Genomic DNA, 21001 nt, shown 5'->3' with positions numbered 1-21001 from the left:
AGGAAACCCACGCAGACACGGGGAGAACGTGCAGACTCCACACAGTGACCCAAGCCAGGAATCGAACCCGGGTCCCTGGTGCTGCGAAGCCACAGTGCTAACCACTGTGCTACCGTACCACCCAAGCTCCCCCCCTCCAGCTCAAAATGTATCCTGTAGCGTGGGGCCATGGTGAATTTGCTCATCCACCCTGTAGCCACTGTATTCAGCCAAATGGGTAGCAAGAATCTCGACCCTGTTGAAGAATTGCAAAGGCTCCTCCACTTCTACCCTGTGGGCCCCCAGGCATTGCTCGCTCGCAGTCACACACCCCTGTTCCTGACCATGGTCAAAAATCAGAAGACCCTTGCACATTCTCCCCGTCTGCGTGGGTCTCACCCCCACCACCCAAAGATGTGCAGGGTAGGTGAATTGGCCACGCTAAATTGCCCCTTAATTGGAAAAAAAAATGAATTGGCTACTTTAAATTTATTTTTGAAAATCAAAAGGCCCTATACTTTTTCAAAATATTTTTATTCCAAACCACAGTACCGAATGCACACAATCTCTCCAAAAGCATATCCCCACACAGATGACAGATTTTCCCCTTTTTCCCCCTCCCCCGCCCACTGGCAGCAAACAAGTCCTCAATAGGGTCAGGAACATCCTCCATCTCACAAAGATCCCCTCCTTTGATCAGCTGAGAGCAAACTTAACTTTTTCCAATTTGAGGAAATTCCGCCACATCCTCCGATTACGCCGAAGCCCCCCCGGTGGCTCCACCAACCTCTATCCCAGTAGAATTTGCCGCTTGGCAATCAGAGTGGCGAAGGCCACAGCATCGGCCTCCTTCCCCTCCAGTAGCTCCGACACTCCGAAAATCGCCACCAACGGGCACAGTGCCACCTTCACCCTCACGGTCTCCGACAGTGCTTCGGAAGTTGGGCTCAAAAAAACTACCAATCTCGGTCATGGCCAGATCATGTGGACATGATTCGCAGGCCCCGCTCCGCATCTCTAACTCTGGAAAGAAATGGCTCATACGGGCCTGTGTCATATGCACCACTGTAAACTGTACCAGGCTCATCCTAGCACAGGATGACATCACCCGGTGCAGGATTTCACTCCACAACACCCCCCATCCCAACTCCATTCCCAGCTTGACCTCCCACTTCTGCTTTATCTGCTCAATTGCCGCCGTCTCCAAATCAACCAACCACCCGCGAACGTCTGCAATCCTCCCATCTCCTCCTGTGTTAGTAACCTATCCAGCAGGGCAGGAGGTCCTATCCTAAGGGGTGCAACTGTCTACCGGTGCAAAGTGTTCAGGTAACATTCCCCTGTCCTGATGCATCGCAGTGTCTGCAGCTCAGCCTCCAGCTCGATGACTCTGAGCCAAAGTTCCTCAAGCCGCAGATACTTACTGCAGACATGTTTGCCCTGGATCACACGGGGTCCGGGGGTTCCCACATCCCGCAGTCGCAACACATCACCTGCCCTGCCATCTTTATTATGTGTTAATTGATTTTTTTTTCTTAATTAATTTATAATTAATAAACACTGTTACTCCCAATAACCTTTACTACTGCCATTAAACATTACTACTACTAATAAAACCTTACAATTAATTATTGATAAATTACAAGGGTTTTGAAGATAAAGAAGCAAAATATTCACCAACCAATCACTCATCGGTTTTCTTGTGACAACAAATTTGATTGCTCTAGGAATACAGATGATGCTCTCTGGAGCCACAGCCTGGACTGGCCTCACAGCTCTTATTGGTGGTGGTCACTGCCTCTATTCACCCACCTTACAGCCTCTGTGTCCTCTTTCCCTCACTTTTCTCGATGCTGCTGGCTGCCACCAATCCCTCTTGTTGCCTGCTCTCCGCACCAAAATTAGTAAAGCGACCCCATGCCAAGACTCCCTACTGATCCCAGTGCCGGGACCTAATCGAAGTGGCACAGCAGGACCCCAGAGTGAACCCAGTCCCAAGCTCTGCACCAAACCTGGTACTCGGGCCCCTTACTGAGATCCCATGCTGAATCCTGTACCCAGATCCCGTACCGAGATCCCATACCAGTCCGGACTGTCATTTTTAATTTTCCTGTGGGACGGGAGAACTCGGTGCCCACCTCTTCTAACCAATCCCGTGTTGTCTGGTGCCAATGTCAGAAACTGTAAAAAAAAAAAATTACATTTTTGACGTTCGATAAGGACACAGTTAACAAGGAAAATATCTCCAATTAGAATATAATATTGTTGAACAAAACCGAATGATTTTAGTTGTGTGGAAATGGTTCAGATGTTCCCGGGTCTGCAGTGCACACGGGTTACGGGAGGCCCTGTCCATACCCAGTGTGTGGTACCCAGTGGGCACCCGCACACTCCATCTACACCCACAAGGAAGAGCCAGGCAGAGAGAGTAGGAACAGTGATGGTTTGCAGCCTCTGCTAGAGTGCCCCCCCCCCTCCTCCTCCCCCCCCCCCCCCCCCCCCGCCCAAAACAGAACAGGGGAGAGACGCGTGTACAGCCCCTGGAAAAGGCCGAACCAGGGGGACTCTCTGACACAGGTGCCTTGGCACCGTGCCACCAGGGAAGCTCCAACTCAGTCCCCACTCGTATCCAGAGTTAGATTACATGAGTCAATGATGTGGGAGAATGGCCCCATTCATTTCAATGCAGAGCAATTAATCCCGCTGCTTAATTGCACAATAATTATAGCATGCAGCTCACCGGCATTCAAATACTCAACCACTTAATAAGACTGACTCACATTTCTGTGTTTTCTTTGCGACGGCTCGAGGGGGAGATCACAATTTGCGGGTCACGCCTAGTATGTCATGACTCAGTCCGCCCACGGAATGGCCTTGGGACACCTGCCCCCGGTGATCACGCCGACACAGCTGAATACTCAAAGGGACGCGGGTTACCGTCGAACCGCGGCGGCGTTCCCGGTTTAACGGAGAAATCGGACGGGATGCCCTCTGTCTGTTCGGGCGGGCGGCTAAAGATTCTCAAATGGCTTTTGTTCGAGGGAGGGCATGGAATTCTCCAGGTCAACATTCTTCTGTCCATCAACGCCATTCAAAACACGCAAGATTAGCCAGACCAAATGAAGGGTGTTCTATTCGAGGTGTTTAAAGAATTTGTCCAGGGCGATAGAGAGAAACTGTTTCCTCTGACGTCCCGAACAAGGGGGCAGAAGGTTAAAGTTGGAGTTACGGTGTTCTGGAGCACATTCAGGCAGAGGTAGGGGGGAAACTGGAACTGGGGGAGGGGGGGGGGGGGGGGGGGGGGCGGTGTCAATCGAAAATTCCAAGTTGAGATTAGTAGATTTTAGTTAGTTAGATCTGTAGTCAAGGTGGGAAACCAGGGTTAAAGATACAGATGAGCCGTGATCTAATTGATTGGCGAAACAGTGAGTGGGCAGTGAGTGGCGGTGGGTAGGATTCACGCTTCTTCTGTCCAACATCTGGAGTCACCGTGAGCAGCTCCAGGCACCACATCTTAGGGAGGATATACTGACCTTGGACGGAGTGCAGAGTAGATTTAGCAGAATGATACCCAAAGGAGGACACAAAGGAGGGTTGTATTCTCTGGGATTTGGAATGTCAAGTGGCGATTTGTTGAAGTTTGAGATATTAAGGGGAACGGACAAGCTGGATTGGGACAAACGATTGCCATTGGTTGGAATCAGGGGCAGTGTGTAAAAATCAAAAGTCCGAAGCTTCCAGGAATTAAGTTTGAAAACACTTTGACTCACAAAGTCGAAGTTCGAGACGCAAACCGCAATTGATGTTAAGTCAATGGTTAATTTTAAATATATCGGAGGGGGGGGGGGGGCACGGTGGCGCAGTGGTTAGCACTGCTGCCTCACGGCGCCGAGGTCCCAGGTTCGATCCCGGCCCCGGGTCACTGTCCGTGTGGAGTTTGCACATTCTCCCCGTGTCTGCGTGGGTCTCACTCTCACAACCCAAAGGTGCACAGGGTAGGCGCATTACATTAACCACTAAATTGCTGCTTAATTGGAAAGGAAAAAATTGGGTGCTCTAAATTTAAAAAAAATTAAATATAGATAGATTTTTGGTATCCAGGGGTATTGAGGAATATGGATAAATGTGGATAGGTCGCAACTGGCTCACCGAATCGTAGAACAAGCTCGATGGGGCCTAAACTCCTGTTCTTGGGATACCTGATACCCACCTCGGTTCCTTATCCCTGACCCTGGCTTAACAAAGATCTCAGTTTTGAAATGTTAAATCCCCTCCAACTTCTACACCTGTTTTGGGGGTAGTGCGTCCCAGGTTTCCGGCATCTTGTTTGTCGCGTCCTGCTTCCTGATATCCACCTGCTTGGTCTAGCTCTAATTTTAAGGTTCTGAATGCAACAGCAACATAGAATCCAAGAGTCGTACAGTACAGAAGAGGCCCTTCAGCCCATCAAGCCTGCACCAACAGAGAAAGATTACTCTAATCTACACTAATCCTGCTTCCCAGCCTTGACCCATAGCATTGAATGTTAACGCATTTCAAATGCTCATCTAAGTACTTTTTAAAGATTGAGGTTTCCTGCCTTTACCCTCCCAGGCCACGCATTCCAGATTCCCTCTGGGTGAAAGTCTTTTTCCGCAAATCCCCTCCTGCCGTTCACCTTAACATTCTGTCACCTCCCCCCCCCCCCCGCCCCTGTTACTGACCCTTCAACTAAGGGGAACAGCTGCTCCCTATCCACGCCCCTCACAATCTTGTTCACCTCAATCAGGTCACCCCTCAGTCTTCTCTGCTCCAGAGAAAACAACCCAAGGTTCTCCAGCCTCTCTTCATAACGGAAATGCTCCATCCCGGGCAACATCTTGGTGAATATCCTCCGCACTCTCTAGTGCAATCACATCCTATAGTGCAGTGACCAGAACTGCACACCGTACTCCAGCTGTGGCCTGACCAAAGTCCTGTACAGCTCCGACATCGCTGCTCTTATAATCTATGCCACGGCTGAGAAAGGCAAGTATCCCATATGCCTTCCTAACTACCCTATTCACCTGTCCTGCCGCCTTCAGGGATGTGAGGACAAGCACCCCAAGATCCCTCTGCTCCTCTGAACTTTCTAGTGTGCTGTCATTCATTGAAAAGTCCCATGTGTTACTCCTTCCAAAGTGCATCGCCTCAACACTTTTCAGGGTTAAATTTCATCTGCAATTGATCTGCCCAGCTGACCAATCTGTCTGTATCCGACTGTCACCCAAGACTACCTCCTTCACTGTCACCCACCCAGCCAATCTCCGAGTCACCTGTGTTACGGGCCAGGGTTTAGAGATCCCCAAAGTATATCATGGAGTTCACCTGACCCACAACTTTTAATAGATTTTGGTTCTGGGGAGCAGAAGGGCCCACTTTACAGGTGTGATGCAACAGAGATCTAAAGTACTTTTAAAACAAAAACAATGTTTATTCGCTGAATCCAGTGAACACTTTATAAACCCACAGTAAACATCTTAACAACCATCAACACCAATAATCCCCACAAATAATACAGTACTCTCTAAGTGACTCTTAAGCTTTCCTTGCAACATCCATAAGACAAATACCCTCTTCAACACAGACATCAGGTTTAAATTCCCTACTGAGAGCAGTTATCACTTTTAAACTAGCGAGTGATTTGAAGACAATTCTTTCAGGCAGAAAGAAATCAGAATTACACCTGGTTTTGCTGGACGCAGCTCCCAATCGGCAAAACGCAACTAAACACACCCTGTAGCTGCCAGCTCAAAGCTAAAGTAAAAGCAGACAGACAGCCCAGCTCCACCCACACTCTGACATCACTGCAGCTATTTGATAAACACCCATTTCTTCAAGGTACTCTCACATGACATCCGCAAACTTATTCATCATCTCCGCACCCCCACCCCCAACCACACACACATTTTCTTCTATATCATTTATGTATATATGTATGTATATATATATATATATATATATATATATATGTATGATGTGTATATATTGAGCGCGATCGAACGCACTCATCATGCCTGATTGAGTGACGCTTTTGCGAAATTTGCAGCACTCGGAATGTCTCACGAGATTGCCGTCACGATCTGGATCTTGCCCTCACTGGAGCCTAATGGCTCATTTAAATATGTCTGGGCCCGATTATCCCGAGTCCGGGATCGAACAGTCACGCCTTGTAGGCTTCCTCATAACGCCGTTTTGCACTGGTCCACACAAACGTGGATCAGGCATAATGCCACCTGAGGGGGTCTCCCAGGCCATTGGAGGTGGGTAGCACAGTGGTTAGCACTGTTTCTTCACAGCACCAGGGTCCCAGGTTCGATTCCCGGCTTGGGTCACTGTCTGTGCGGAGTCTGCACGTTCTCCCCGTGTCTGTGTGGGTTTCCTCCGGGTGCTCCGGTTTCCTCCCACAAGTCCCGAAAGACGTGCTTGTTAGGTGAATTGGACATTCTGAATTCTCCCTCAGTGTACCCGAACAGGCGCCGGGATGTGGCGACGAGGGGCTCTTCACAGTAACTTCATTGCAGTGTTAATGTAAGCCTACTTGTGACAATAATTATTAAAGATTTTATAAAACCTCCTGCCCCTCACCTTGAACATGTGTCCCCTCGTCCCCCCCTATCCCCCCCCCACCCAGGACGTCCCCTCCACCTCCCCCCCCCCCCCCCACCCAGGACGTCCCCTCCACCCCCCCCCCCCACCCAGGACGTCCCCTCCACCCCACCCACCCCCCCCCCCCCCCCCAAGGTTGCTGCTGCTGCTGACCGACCTTCCTCTAACACTCCGCCATATAGTCTAGGAACGGTTGCCACCGCCTGTAGAACCCCTGCGCAGACCCTCTCAAGGCGAACTTAATCCTCTCCAACTTTATGAACCCAGCCATATCATTTATCCAGGCCTCCAGGCTGGGGGGCTTCGCCTCCTTCCACATTAGCAAGATCCTTCGCCGGGTTACAAGGGACGCAAAGGCCAGAATGCCGGCCTCTTTCGCCTCCTGCACTCCCGGTTCGTCCACTACTCCAAATAGTGCTAGCCCCCAGCTTGGCTTGACCCGGACTTTCACTACCTGAGATATTGCTCCCGCCACTCCTCTCCAGAACCCTCCAGTGCCGGGCATGACCAAAACATATGGACATGGTTCGCCGGGCTCCCTGAGCACCTTCCACATCTGTCCTCTACCCCAAAGAACCTACTCAACCTCGCCGCCGTCAAGTGCGCTCTGTGGACCACCTTAAATTGTATCAGGCTGAGCCTGGCCACGAGGAGGAGGAATTAACCCTACCTAGGGCATCAGCCCACAGACCTTCCTCGATCTCCTCCCCCAGCTCCTCCTCCCATTTACCCTTCAACTCTTCTACCAGCGCTTCCCCCTCTTCTTTCAACTCCTGGTGTATTTCCGACACCTTGCCCTCCCCGACCCATACACCCGAGATCACCCTATCTTGAACTTCTTGTGCTGGGAGCAACGGGAATTCCCTCACCTGTCGCCTCACAAAAGCCCTCACCTGCATATATCTAAAGGCATTTCCTGGGGGGCCACTCATAATCTTGACAACCTCGATCAGGTCGCCCCTCAGTCTTCTTTTCTCCAGCGAAAACAACCCGAGCCTATCCAACCTCTCTTCATAACTTAAATGTTTCCCATCCCAGGCAACATCCTGGTGAATCTCCTCTGCACCCCCTCCAGCGCAATCACATCCTTCCTATAATGTGGTGCCCAGAATTGCACACAGTGCTCCAGCTGTGGACTCACCAAAGTTCTATACAACTCCAACGTGACCTACCTGCTTTTGTAATCTATGCCCCAATTGATAAAGGCGAGTGTCCCATGTGCCTTTTTCACCACCCGATTAACCTGTCCTTCTGCCTTCAGAGATCTATGGACAAACATGCCAAGGTTACTTTCTTCCTCGGAACTTCCCAGTGCCAGGCCATTCATTGAATATTTCCTTGTCACACTATCCTTCCAAAGTGTATCACCTCACACTTTTCTGGGTTAAATTGCATCTGCCACTTCTCTGCCCGTTTGACCATCCCGTCTGTATCTTCCTGTAACACAAGACACTCAGCCTCACTGTTACCCACCCGGCCTATCTCTGTGTCATCCACAAACTTACTGTCGCTGCCCCCACATAGTCATCTATGTCATTTATATCATAGAATCATAGAATTTACAGTGCAGAAGGAGGCTATTCGACCCATTGAGTCTTTACCGGCCCTTGGAAAGAGTACCCTACTTAAGCCCACACCTCCACCCTATCCCCGTAACCCAGTAACCCCAGCTAACATTTTTGGACAGTAAGGGCAATTGATCATGGTCAATCCACCTGACCGGCACATCTTTGGACTGTGGCAGCAAACCGGAGCACCCGGAGGAAACCCACGCACACACGGGGAGAACGTGCAGACTCCGCACAGACACTGACCCAAGCCGGGAATCGAACCTGACAAACAATATGGGACCCAGCACAGATCCCTGTGGTACCGCAGTGGTCACTGGCTTCCAGTCCCTAAAGCAGCCGTCTGTCATCACCCTCTGTCTCCAACAGCTCAGCCAATTTTCAATATATTACGGGCCAGGGTTTAGAGAACCCCAAAGTATATCATGGAGTTCACCTGACCCACAACTTTTAATAGATTGTGGTTATGGGGAGCACAAGGGCCCACTTTACAGGTGTGGTGTAACAGAGAACTAAAGTATGTTTAAAACAAAATGTTTATTCTATGAATCCAGTTAACATTTAATAAACCCACAGTAAACAGTTTATTAACTACCAATCTTGACCCCCCCCCCCAAAAAAAAAGCTACAGTACTCTATAGATAACTCTTGATAACTTTCCAAACAACATCCACAAGTTAAACCCTTTTTAAATAAAGACAGCAGGTGTACATTCTCTACAGAAACAGGTATTACTTTGAAATCATCAAGTGATCTTTAGATTGCAGAGAGAGATCATAACATCTTCCAGCTGTGAATGCAGCTCTTCAGCTGCGGAAACGAAACCAAAAACACACACTGCAGCTCCCAACTCAAAAACGACAGTAAAAGACAGACGAGACAGCCCAGCTCCACCCACACACTGACATCACTGCAGCTATTTGATAAACACCCATTTCTTAAAGGTACATCCACCTGACAAATAACTGAAACTGCCGGCGTGTTTTGGCTCCACCCCCCTCAATGCCGGTGCAAATCACCCCCCAACAAAAGAATGACTAAGTTTGGGATGATCCCGCTCGGAATCAGGCCAAACAGCCAGTGAGGTTCGAATAAACACTTTGGCTGTGGTTTCCCAGCCTCAATGCCCACGGCGCTGATCCCGCTATTGCCACTGAATAACGGGAGAACCAGCCGCCAAACCGACCAAATCACACTCTTTCTCCGGAAAAATTTTGAAGTGAATTTGTGGCGGGTTTTTCAGGGAGTTTCCCGCTGGTTCTGCCAGCGAGGTCCCCACCGCCATCACTTAATGACACTTCCTCATTCTTTTAGGCCCTGGGGCGTTCCTTGCCGGTTAGCCCACACTTTTTTCCAGAAAAATCTCCAAGTGCTGTAGCGAGCAGGAATTGCCGCGAGTTTCCCTGAGCTCGGCACGGCGAGGCCGGCAAGGCTATTCAATCTTAATTGGTCCACTTAACGAGGCCGAACGGGCTTCTCGCCCCGAATGCCGGCTCGCCTGCTGATTCGCCGGGACCGCGCTCGACCGCGCCCCCCGCTAACACTTCAGCAGCACTTGCTCAGCCAACCCCAGCCAGCTTGCAACAACGGCAGTGTGGAGACCGGCCCCAAGACTCGGGAATGCTGACCTGTGGAGGCTCCTGGACGTGGTGGAGGCCGGGAGGGATGTCCTGTTCCCAGGAGGACTGGCCTCCGGTGTCGGAAGAATGTCAACGATCTACGCCGGGCAGCACGAGTGAGTCGACACCGACATCCCACTCCCCAACCACCCCCCCCCAAGGGAGCACCACTAAGGCGACCCCCAATCCTCCCTCCATCCCCCTCCCGCTTCCGCACTGCCTCCACCCACCCTTCGAACCCTCCCTCCACCCCAACCCTCCCTTCACACCGGCCCCCCCCCACACCCCCACAACTGTGAACCACACGTGTCGCTAACGATGCCGTCTCTGTGTCCCCTCAGGAAAAGCTCTTCCAGAATCGGCGGGAGGGGGCCCAGACTTGAGAATCCTCACGTCCTCCGAGGAGCGGGCCCTGGAGGTGACCGGTGTGGCCGAGGACAGGGCGGGCACCCACGCGGAGGCTGGCGGACGCTGCAGAGGCGAGGGCCCATCGGGCCCCACCCGGAGGACCTGTCACACGCGAGCAGTGATTGCCTTACTGCCTGGCCCATCCCTCCCACTGACCACATGTCCGTTCTCCCGCTGGTCCCCCAGCCAACGGTGCCGGACCATCCCGGGCGGCCCCCTCTCCGGACTCCGAGGAGAACCCCTCGGAGGGGAGCTCCGAGGATGGAACTGTTATAGTCGCGGCACAGCCGTCGCCCCCACCCTCCCCCAGCGCAGATACTCACCTCGGTGGGAAATGTTAGTGGTCAGGCGCCTGGGGCACAGTCTGGTGAGCACCACACTGCCTCTGATGTCGGTCAGGTGGAGGCAGGAACCCCCCGGGGAAGGCAGCAGTCGCAGGGCTGCTGCATCCCTGGACCCAGCCGGGTCCCGGCCTGATGCTGCGACAGAGATTCCCGGAGCTGATGGAGGCGATAGGGAGCGGCCGGGATATTCAGAGGGAGATGTCAGCGTCACTCCAGCCAATTGGAGGAGTCCCAGAGGATGCGGGTGCTGGTCATGGCACCAGCAATGAGTGGCACTGAGGCCAACACTGCCAGGGTGGCGACCGCAGTGGAGAGCCTGGTGCCCGATGCCGGCACCATTAGTGAAGGTGTCCAAGGCGTCTCGCAGTCGGTGAGGGCCATGGCTGAGGGTCTCGGCAGTGTGTCTGCCTCACTGGGAGATGTCACCCAGAACCAGACCGACCTTGATGGGGTTCTCCGGGACATGTCCCGCTCTCAGATGGGAATGGCCGAGGGCAGGGGAGCCTGTCACGGCCGAGGTGGGCATTGCGGAGACGCTTCGGAGCGTGGCCCAGTTACTGGGGGATGCGTCGCAGTCACTGAGGAGCATCGACACGATGGTGCGGTCCATGGGAACCACCAGGGCTGGCACAGCCAGATGGTGCAGGGGCAGCCGGGACCCGAACCAGCTGCCCCTCCATCCCAAGGTAAACCCCAGGACCCTATGGGCACCGACCGGGAGGAGGGGGTGCGGAGTGCCAACCCGGACCCGTCCCATGGGGCGGCGACGGTGGCCACCAGCACCTCCTGAGTTCCACCCCCCTCATGAGGCCGCGTCTTGGGGTCAGCACACGGGACAGGGCGGCACGGCTGTGCATGTGCCATTGACAAGTGAGCCTCGAGGAAGCCCACCAGGGGCATCAAAGGCCACAGGGTGAGGTCAGCAGCTGGCTGCCCCCACCTCAGATGTGCATCCTGGGGAAACACTGGGATGTAGTGGTAGATGTAGGAGGGCCAGGCACGTTGGGCGTCACTGGGAGCACTGGGGTAGGGGGGAGGGGTTAGGTAGGGAGTGGGGAGGGGGTGGGATTAGGGGCCGGGGGCTTGGGGGGGTGACACTATCCAGAATGGGGTTTTGTACAGCACATTAAACAGATATTTGTACAACCATTATGATGCCTCTGTCATTTCCTTCAGCAATGCGGTCTGACCCCCCGGACCCTTCCCCTATCTCTCCAGGCAACCCCCCCCCCCCTGTTGCACCCACCCACCCTCCGGCTGTGCTCGTGACCCGGGAGGTGTGTCCCATCCCCTGCGTGTTGGGATGTTGGCTGCCGCGTGCGTGGTTTTGACTCCCACACAGTGTCCAGGCATCAAGGTGTGATCGGAATGCTGGGTAACGTCTCCCGCATGCTACATGACCCGCCCACCCACGGGATCCAAGCGTTGGCACGGTGGTGCTGCGAGAGATTGCCCCCCCCCCCCCCCGGGTTGCAACCCCCCAGCACCCCCACCCCCCTCGCATGGCGGCCCACCCCTGCAGAGGGTCTCCCACCCCCAGTGGGGCAGCAAGTTCCGCGCCCCCGGGGCTCTTTCCCTGCGAGCAAAAACGGCCCCTCCCCTCCTTGGCTAGCTTTTATAAAGGAGCACCAATCGGAGCCGGCGTGACCACTTGCTGGGGAGGCCTGCAAATGACGGGAGGCCGTTGGATGACAGGTGGCTCTCGTTAATTGTATGGAAATGGAGCATAAGTGGTGATAATTGGTTTCTCTCCGCACGACGGCGAGATTCCGCATTCGCCTACGGGAGGAGGCCGGTTGCATCGCAGAGTATTTGCCGCCTGGCGTGGTTCCCGTTTTTGGCCTCTCCCACTATTCACTGGCCTCGTTACGTCTGAGCGAGAGCGCAACGAGGCCGGAAGATCGCGATCTTAGAACTTGCTTCCAATATTGGGGAGCTGAACTCAGCGGTCGGGCCGCCATTTTGAAAGGGTGCCCGGATCTCTAAGTGAGCTTGTGGGCCCATGGACAACATCGTCCCCCACACCCCACCAAATGAGGACACCCCGCTATGGCATCCCTGGGCCCACCCTATTCAGGCCCCCCAAGATCCCTTACCGCACCCCCTCCGTTCCAGGACCCCTACCCATTGCCCCACCTCCTGGAGGCCACCTACTGACCTGCCCTACACACCCCAACCCTTCAGCCCCTCCTCCACCTTCCTTTCATGGACTTGGCCCCCCTAGGCCGCTGATCCATGGCAGTGCCACCCTGGCACTCGGGCACCCTTGTATTGCCACCCTGGCACCCAGGCAGTGCTCCAGACAGATTGGCGGTGCCTAGGTGCCAACTGGGCAGAGCCAAGGCACCCACGTTCCAGAGGGAGGGTTAGGGGGCCACCCTGCACTGACCCTGACCACCCAGGGCCCTCCGATGGCACAGGAGACCACCCACCCCAGGTGCTGTTCCGCCTGGTCCACATTCGTGCGGACCAGTGCTGAACGGCGCCCGGCTGCGGCCTCCCTGGGAAGGCCGGTGGATCCCACGAGGCCAGTGGATGCTGGGTGAGTTCCCCAAAGCCACCGGACTTTGATGCCTCGCAGGACTTCAGGGGATGTCCGCGAGTGGGCTCTCCCGGGATTTACTGGCCGCACCGCGCTCAAGCGCGAGTGCAACACGGACTGTGGACCGCGCCTCCTCAACTCACTTTTGGGGAGAATTTCACCTTTAGTAATTTTTGGGAAAGTTCCGCTCCCAGTCTCAGCATCAAGAACTCTTTCCAATGGGGAGTGGGACTAGTTGGATGGTTTGATCAAAGAGGCAAAAAGAGGTCGCTTCTCTGCCTCTTGGCTAAGATCGAGCGGGAGATCAGGTGTAATGCCTGGATCTGGTATGTCTCTCTTGTGGGGGACCATGAACTGGATTCAATTTGAATTTGAATTGATTTTTGGAGCAGGCAAGGAGATGGAACAGGGGTTCACCCCAGTCTGCACTCTGAACTCTGGCTTTGTAACGCAGTAAAAGGAATTTTTCTTTTTTAAAAGAGGAAGGCCGATTTGCGAAATGGCATGACACGGGAGGCACGGTAGCACAGTGGTTAGCACTGCAGCTTCACAGCTCCAGGGTCCCAGGTTCGATTCCGGCCTCGGGTCACTGTCAGCGCGGAGTCTGCACGTTCTCCCCGCGTGTGCGTGGGTTTCCTCCGGGGGCTCCGGTTTCCTCCCGCAGTCCAAATATGTGCCGGTTAGGTGGATTGGCCGTGATAAATTGCCCCTTAGGGTCCAAAGGTTAGGTGGGGTTCCGCGCTGGAGAGGGAGCCTGGGTGGGGTGCCCGTTCGGAGGGTCGGTGCAGGTTCCATGGGCCAAATGGCCTCCTTCTGCACTGTAGGACTTCTAATTCAGTCAGGTTCCATGATTGGCTATTTTCAGTCCAAGAGACACAATCACTTGTTTTGGGAGGGGGTTCAAAAACTAAAGGAACTGGATGACAGGAAGAAAGTGGGATAAAACTCCCTTCCCTCTCGGGTGTTCCAATTGTGGGCTGCAGGCCACACACAAATCCCGAAGCAGGGAAACCACTCTGTAACGGCCAGAGCATCTGATAAGTCTGTGTCAATCTCTCACTCGCTGAATGTCAGGTCTGAGCTTTGCGGGGCCTGGTTCGGTTTCAGTGATGTCGGTTGCGGGGGAGTAATGACCAGCGCGCGGAGGAGCACTCCCTCCCCCAGTCCTCTTGGGCAAGTGGCAAGGGGCCTTCTAACCTCCACAGTGGAGGGTCTCACCTGAAAGATGGGCCGCCTGCGACGGTGCAGCACCCAGAGTGTCAGCCTGGAGTTTGAGCGCCAAGCTCTGGGGCGGGTCCCGTCCCGGCCTCACAATCTTCGGGCTCAGCCAGTCACCCACGGAGCCACGGTCGGAAACATACACAGTTAAATTGGGGACGTTGACTGGGGCTTTCCACTTGCCGTCTGAGGCTCCCAAAAACCTACACCAGACCCGGTTTCTCCACTGAATTAATTGTAACAACTTCCGTTTCTCAATGCCAAATATTATATCGCTTCTCTGCGAGTTAGTGCCAGTATAAAGGTAGCCGTCTGCTGTGTCTGCGGCCCCCGGCCGCTGGTCTGACGCTGCACATGTCCTTTACTCATACAACCTCTCATTGCCATCCCAACAGGAAATTGAGAAGCTCATGAATGACACAGTGTCTGCCTGCAAGGACACAAAGACGATGATCGACGCGGTGGGGGCCAGCCTTCTGACTGAGCTGAAGTCCAAAATCAACATGCTGAAGATGAGGGTGGAGAACGAGAGGGTGCAGAAGATGGAGAGGCTGCAGGAAACCCTGGCCGCCCTCCACGGCCCAACCCAGCTCTACCTGCAGATGAAGTGCCTGCTGGACTCCCACCTCAACCCTGCGCACTTCCTCAAGGAGGACAAGCTGCTCCGGTGCGAGGTGGCCCGGTTCGCCCAGCAGGAGGGCCTCCCCCAGGTCCCCAAGGAGGGCAGCATTTCGGTCTCGCAGTACTTCAAGGAGCTGGTCAAGGGCATCGACATGAAGGATTTCGTCTCCTCGGAGACCAACAAGCTGTTGCTGAGGAGCGCGGAGGAGCACGACGCCTGGATGTCAAGCTGCTCCAACCTAAACGTCCCCTCCGCAGAGGACCTCGATGACATCATCCACAAAATCATTTGCAGCTTGGGTTTCAAAAGCAAAGAGGCAGAAGAAAGTTACGATGAATATGAGTCTTTCCTATCAACTGCCAGTGCAAACAACTGCCTCGAGACAGCCCAGGAGATGGAGGGGTTGTCAGTGGACAGAATAGATTTATAACCAACTTATTAAGGATAGACAACCTATGTAATTTATTCACAATCCAAAGCATCTGGGATCTTTTATTAATAATAAATATCAAACATGTTATTCAGAAGCCTGCAGACTCTTTATACGTTTTTTTTGTTTCCCTTCTCACTTCACCAGCCGATTCATGGCCTACCTCGATTCATGGCCTACCTCGATTCATGGCCTACCTCGATTCATGGCCTACCTCGATTCAGGGCCTACCTCGATTCAGGGCCTACCTCGATTCAGGGCCTACCTCGATTCAGGGCCTACTTCGATTCAGGGCCTACCTCGATTCAGGGCCTACCTCGATTCATGGCCTACCTCGATTCAGGGCCTACCTCGATTCATGGCCTAACTCTGTTCTCCACCAAGTGTAGATAAGCTGATAAACTTTGCCTGGGTTTCCAAAAACCCTTCTCTGCCCATTAGACCCGATGCTCTAACACGTTCAGTGCTGGTCAGAGGGTGTCGCGACGACACCGTGGGGTTCTCTGGTCTGACCGCACCCAGAATGGTGCAAGGCCCGCCCGGTGTTGGTCAGAGGCTCGTTGGGCAGCCCTGTGGCCCTAGAGGCCACTCCAAGGTGCCCCTTTTCAGCCTTCCTGGTTTCCCACCAGCCTGGGTGAATCACAACTTCCTCCGGGTCAGACCGCTAAGCAAGTCAGTGTTCCACGGCCCCACGCAAATTTATGCGCGGCGTGGAGTGAGAGTGATTCCCAGGGAATCCCGGCACCAGGCCGCCATTTTGAGCGTGCGGACCGATAGCAAAGTCCCGCGGCCGGCCACCACCCCCCCCCCCCCCCCCCCCCCCCCCACCTCGCACCGCAAATCGGCCCCAAACCCTCCCTCCCTTCACCGAACAGCCCCCCCCCCCCCCCCTCCCCTTGTCTAGAAGGTAGAGAGCAGTCCAGGCAGGGGCAGTGAGAGTCAGAGCTGTGACACTTTCCATGCAGCATCATGTGTCCATTGTGGAAGGAGTGGGCCTGCCTCTGGTTCCTACAGATCCAGCTGCAGGTTATTCTAGTAGTTGTTTGTACTGACCGCTTCTACACACTGCTGCTTTGATTCATTCATCGCCCTTCACCGTTTAGCGGCCTCAGTGATGAAATGCCAATGTTTGTAAACATTGGCCGCATCAAAGAGAGGTAAGTGCAGTGAAGTCACCCGCTCGAGTGATTGGAACACACTTTGTGCTTGGAATGTGTTGGAGGGGGTAGTCTGTGGGTGGTCCCTTTACGCAGCAGTTCCTGTGGGGGGGGGGGGGGGGGGCGGTCCCCCTTCTATAGGGGTCCCGAGTACAGATCCCACGTCTTCACCCTTGCCATTTCTCAGGCTGGACAGGACACTTGCAACCTTGGTATTCCATTTGGACCTTGGATTTAAAACCCACCCCTATCTACCATCAAGACCACATACTTGTATTCTGCGGTACTGTCTCCCATGCCCACCCCTCCCAGCAGCCCCCTTTCCCCCTCCCCTGTTCCCTTTTACCCCCCCTTCCCCCACCTAGCCAGCCCATCCTAAAACCTGAAGTGAACATTGTCCAAAGCTGTGGATCAATGTAACCTCGGCCTACTGGGGCTTACTAGGCATTCTCATCAACGTCCACTGGCCGATTCCCATCATTTTCAATTCTAAATCCTTCCCTTCGGGAGGGATTTTCCCGACTCGTCAGCAATGGGCATCATCTGGACAGCGGCCAAAAGTTTGGCCGGATCGGAAAATCCCAGTCTATGAACCTCCGAACCTCGCTTCAGCGAGTTCAGGTGACTAAGGCACCTGCATACAATTGAACATCATTTTTTACATATTAACTTAGGGGACGTGGGCGTGGCTGGCTGGGTCAGCATTTGCTGCCCATCACTAATTGCCCCTTGAGGAGGTGGTGGTGAGGTGGCCTTCTCGAACCCGCTGCAGTCCACGTGGTGTAGGTGCACCCACAGTGCAGTTAGGGAGGGAGCTCCAGGATGTTGACACCAGGTCAGTGAAGGAACACCGATATATTTCCATGTCGTGGTGAGTGGCGATGTGCCGATAACAAATGGGACCTCATCCAAAAGATGGCGCCCCCAACAGTGCAGCATTCCCCCAGTGGACCCGGTGCTCTGATCCTTCTGGACTCTCCGTTAATGGTGCTGAGTTCATTTTCCTTCATAAGATCGTAAGGGGCGGCACGGTGGCTAGCACTGCTGCCTCACGGCGCCGAGGACCCGGGTTCAATCCCGGCCCCGGTCGCTGTCCGTGTGGAGTTTGCACATTCTCCCCGTGTCTGCGTGGGTCTCACCCCCACAACCCAAAGATGTGCCGGGTAGGCGGGTTGGCCGCGCTAAAATTGCCCCTTAATTGCAATTTTCTGATTCGCCCCACCATAACCATTGAGCCATAGAATTCCTACAGTGCAAAAGGAGGCCATTCGGCCCATTGAGTCTGCACTGACCCTCTCAAAGACCACCCTATCTAGGCTCGCTCCCCCACCCTATCCCCGTAACCCCACCTAACCTGCACATATTTTGAACATCGCATTCCCTGCTCTTTATGGCGCTATTCACTCATCTGGACACACCGTTTGTGTCTAGACTTGTCCCATTTCCTCTCTCTTGCACCATGGAAACCTTTGTCAGTGAATCTCTGCAGCTGCAGCCTTTCACACACCTTTCCTTCTGATATTCTTCCCACTTTTCCCTTGCGCACTGATCTCAAACGTTGATTCTGTTTCTCTTCGCAGATTCCCCCCTCCACATAGTTTTCAGGCAAGAATCTGACTCGGCCTTGATGGTAATCAATGGCCTCCACTTCCCGCTGGGGGTGATCATACCAAATAATTAATGACCCCCTGGCAGGTCATTCCTCCTCACCTCCGTTTTAAATCCTCTTATCTTTAACCTGTGTCCCCTAATTCTCGATTCCCCGAGGGGCAATATCCTCTCAGCATAGAATCCTTACAGCGTGGACGGAGGCCATTCAGCCCTTCGAGTCTGCATCGGCGCTCTGAAGGAGCACTCTGCCTCGGCCCACTCCCCCACCCTATCCCCTTGACCCCACCCAACCTGCACGTCTTTGCACACGGAGGGGACATTTTAGCACGGCCAATCCACCTAACCTGCACACCTTTGGACTGTGGGGGGAAACCGGAGCACCCGGAGGAAACCCACGCAGACACGGGGAGGACGTGCAGACTCCGCGCACAGGCAGTCAACCCAAGGCCGGAATTCAACCCGGGTCCCTGACGCTGTGAGGCAACAGTGCTAACCACATAGCTAACACCCTCCAGACCACGCAACATCCTGGTAAACCTCCTCTGCACCCTCTCCAAAGCCTCCACATCCTTCTGGTAGTGTGGCGACCAGAATTGGACGCAATATTCCAAGTGCGGCCTTCCCAAGATTCTGTACAATTGCAGCATGACTTGCCAGTTTTTATACTCGATGCCGTTAATTGCGCTGGTTTCTAACTCGAGCAGTTTCCAACAGTTTTACGATGAAACTGGAAACCAGGTCAGTACATGCAAAGGGAGGAATTAGAAGTTACCAGCAAGTTCCTCGTGGTAAAAACAAAGAAGGACTGATTTAATAGCTTGGTGTCATACACTCAGCAATTCTTGCCTAAATTCAACACATCTGGGGGGCGGCACGGTGGCGCAGTGGTTAGCACTGCAGCCTCACGGCGCCGAGGGACCGGGTTCGATCCCGGCCCCGGGTCACCGTCCGTGTGGAGTTTGCACGGTCTCCCCGTGTCTGCGTGGGCCTCGCCCCCACAACCCAAAAAGATGCACCGGGTGGGTGGATCAGCCTTGCTAAATTGCCCCTTAATTGGAAATAAAAAAGAATTGGGCACTTTAAATAATTCAACACATCGTCCCTACCGATGAAGACAGAGTCTGGAGATTTCATACTGAAGAAACAAGACCTTTAAGTTTATGGGGTGGGCGCTGGGCCAGGCTTGGCGAAGCTGAGAGAATTGGCAAAGGTTTGCACCTTTTGTTTGGCTTCTGAGGCAGAACAAATTAATATTCCTGCAATTAAATAAAATCTGTTGCATTAATTTTCCATCACTGTCTGTTTTCTCCTGTTAATAATTTTTTTTTTATGAAGCTGCTAATGTAAGTCACATGTTTTGCTAACTCCTGCTACTCAAGGGCTAAGAGAACATTAACAAAGCTCGTGTTGATTCGGAAAGCCAATTCCAGTAACGGGGTTCTGCTCATAGAATCATTGAATAGACTCGTGGAATCCCTACAGCCCTACGGGAGGCCATTCGGCCCATCGAGTCTGCGCCGACCCTCTGAAAGAACACCTTACCTATCCCTCAGGACCTCACCCTATCCCTATAATCCCACCTAACCCTTTGGACACAAAGGGGTAATTTATCACGGCCAATCCGCCTAACCTGCACATCTTTGGACTGTGGGAGGAAACCGGAGCACCCGGAGGAAACCCACACGCACAGACACGGGGAGGACGTGCAGACTCCGCACAGACAGGGACCCGAGGCCGGGATCGAACCTGGGTCCCGGTGAGGCAGCAGTGCTGACCACTGTGCCGCCAGTTCAACAATTACTCCCCCTCATGGAAGACACTCTGATTTTTTGGTACACATTTCTGAAAGTCCACAGCTATGCAAATGCACCACCAGAGAGCGACAAACTCAGGTCTGAGCTCGCAAGTTCCAATCTCATGGGTTCCCAAACGCTGCTGGAATGTAGGACAGAGCCAAGGAGCAGGGAATGAAGCAAATTAGAGGCAATAAGAAATTTAAATAAGGATGTGGGAGGCGTTAAAAGCCCATTGGCCATATTCGCTTTGAGTTTTCTGTTCGAGTGATTGGACTGAATTTAGGAGTGGGGTATGTCATAATATACACCAGTATATCATGGTGCAGAGACACACACTGATGGACACACAGTGGGACCAATCAACACACACAACACCGCAGCCAATCACCAGTTAGAGCACACTCACTATATAGACAGAGAGCATCAGAGTTCCCGCTCATTCGAGCTGCAGCTTCCTAGAAGGACAGAGCTTACAGCCTGCAGCACAGACCTTCGCCATGTGCTGAGTGCATAGACTGGTTAGGACAAGGCATAGGTCTTTAGTTTAATCTAACATCGTGTTAACCCACAGTGAAAGTATGTTCAACAGTTTCTAACTTAATAAAATAGTGTTGTACTATTTTAAGTGTTGGAGGCCTGTACGTGTTCCACGGATCCAGAGCACCCAACACATCAGGGTAGTTTACGAGACCACGAAGGGAGTCCGCACCGAGTTGTAGAAAGAAATAAAGTTTTGTGACAATAACTATTACTTACGCAGCATGGACGATCCCAGCCGGGTCCCTGCTTCCTGCCGGTACCCAAACCGGCCGACTTCACCCGGAGGTTTAGCTGGACATGGTTTAGAGTCCCCGCCCCCTTTAACAGGGGAGCTGGTATTCGGCGAAGCTCACTGGGGAGTTTAACCATTGTCACTTCGGCAGTCCGTTTTTATGGGCAGGTAATATATACGCCACAGGAAACAAAGCTTCTAGAGCTGTCGCTTCATTGTCAAACAGAAACCGTTCCATCCCCACCTTATCTCCCGATTTGAGGACAAGGTGCAACGCCAACATTTCACATCAGCAAACCCAAGACTGG

General features: G+C 53.4%; 2 protein-coding genes across 3 annotated transcripts in view; one reads left to right on the top strand and one right to left on the bottom strand.

The window, feature by feature from the left end:
* The window catches only part of LOC140402541 (tripartite motif-containing protein 54-like), a 28300-nt gene extending 12846 nt beyond the window's left edge, over nucleotides 1–15454 (top strand). The window contains exon 4 of the mRNA XM_072490393.1: nucleotides 14701–15454. Coding sequence (XP_072346494.1) covers nucleotides 14701–15357 — 657 coding nt within the window. The 3' untranslated portion in view covers nucleotides 15358–15454. The remainder of the gene's footprint in view (nucleotides 1–14700) is intronic.
* LOC140402480 (synaptosomal-associated protein 25-like) overlaps nucleotides 1–21001 on the bottom strand; it is a 404508-nt gene that overhangs the window by 359853 nt on the left and 23654 nt on the right. The window lies entirely within an intron of this gene.

Source organism: Scyliorhinus torazame, chromosome 25 (assembly GCF_047496885.1).
Source record: "Scyliorhinus torazame isolate Kashiwa2021f chromosome 25, sScyTor2.1, whole genome shotgun sequence".
NCBI lineage: Eukaryota > Metazoa > Chordata > Chondrichthyes > Carcharhiniformes > Scyliorhinidae > Scyliorhinus > Scyliorhinus torazame.
This window is presented reverse-complemented; position numbering and strand designations above follow the sequence as displayed.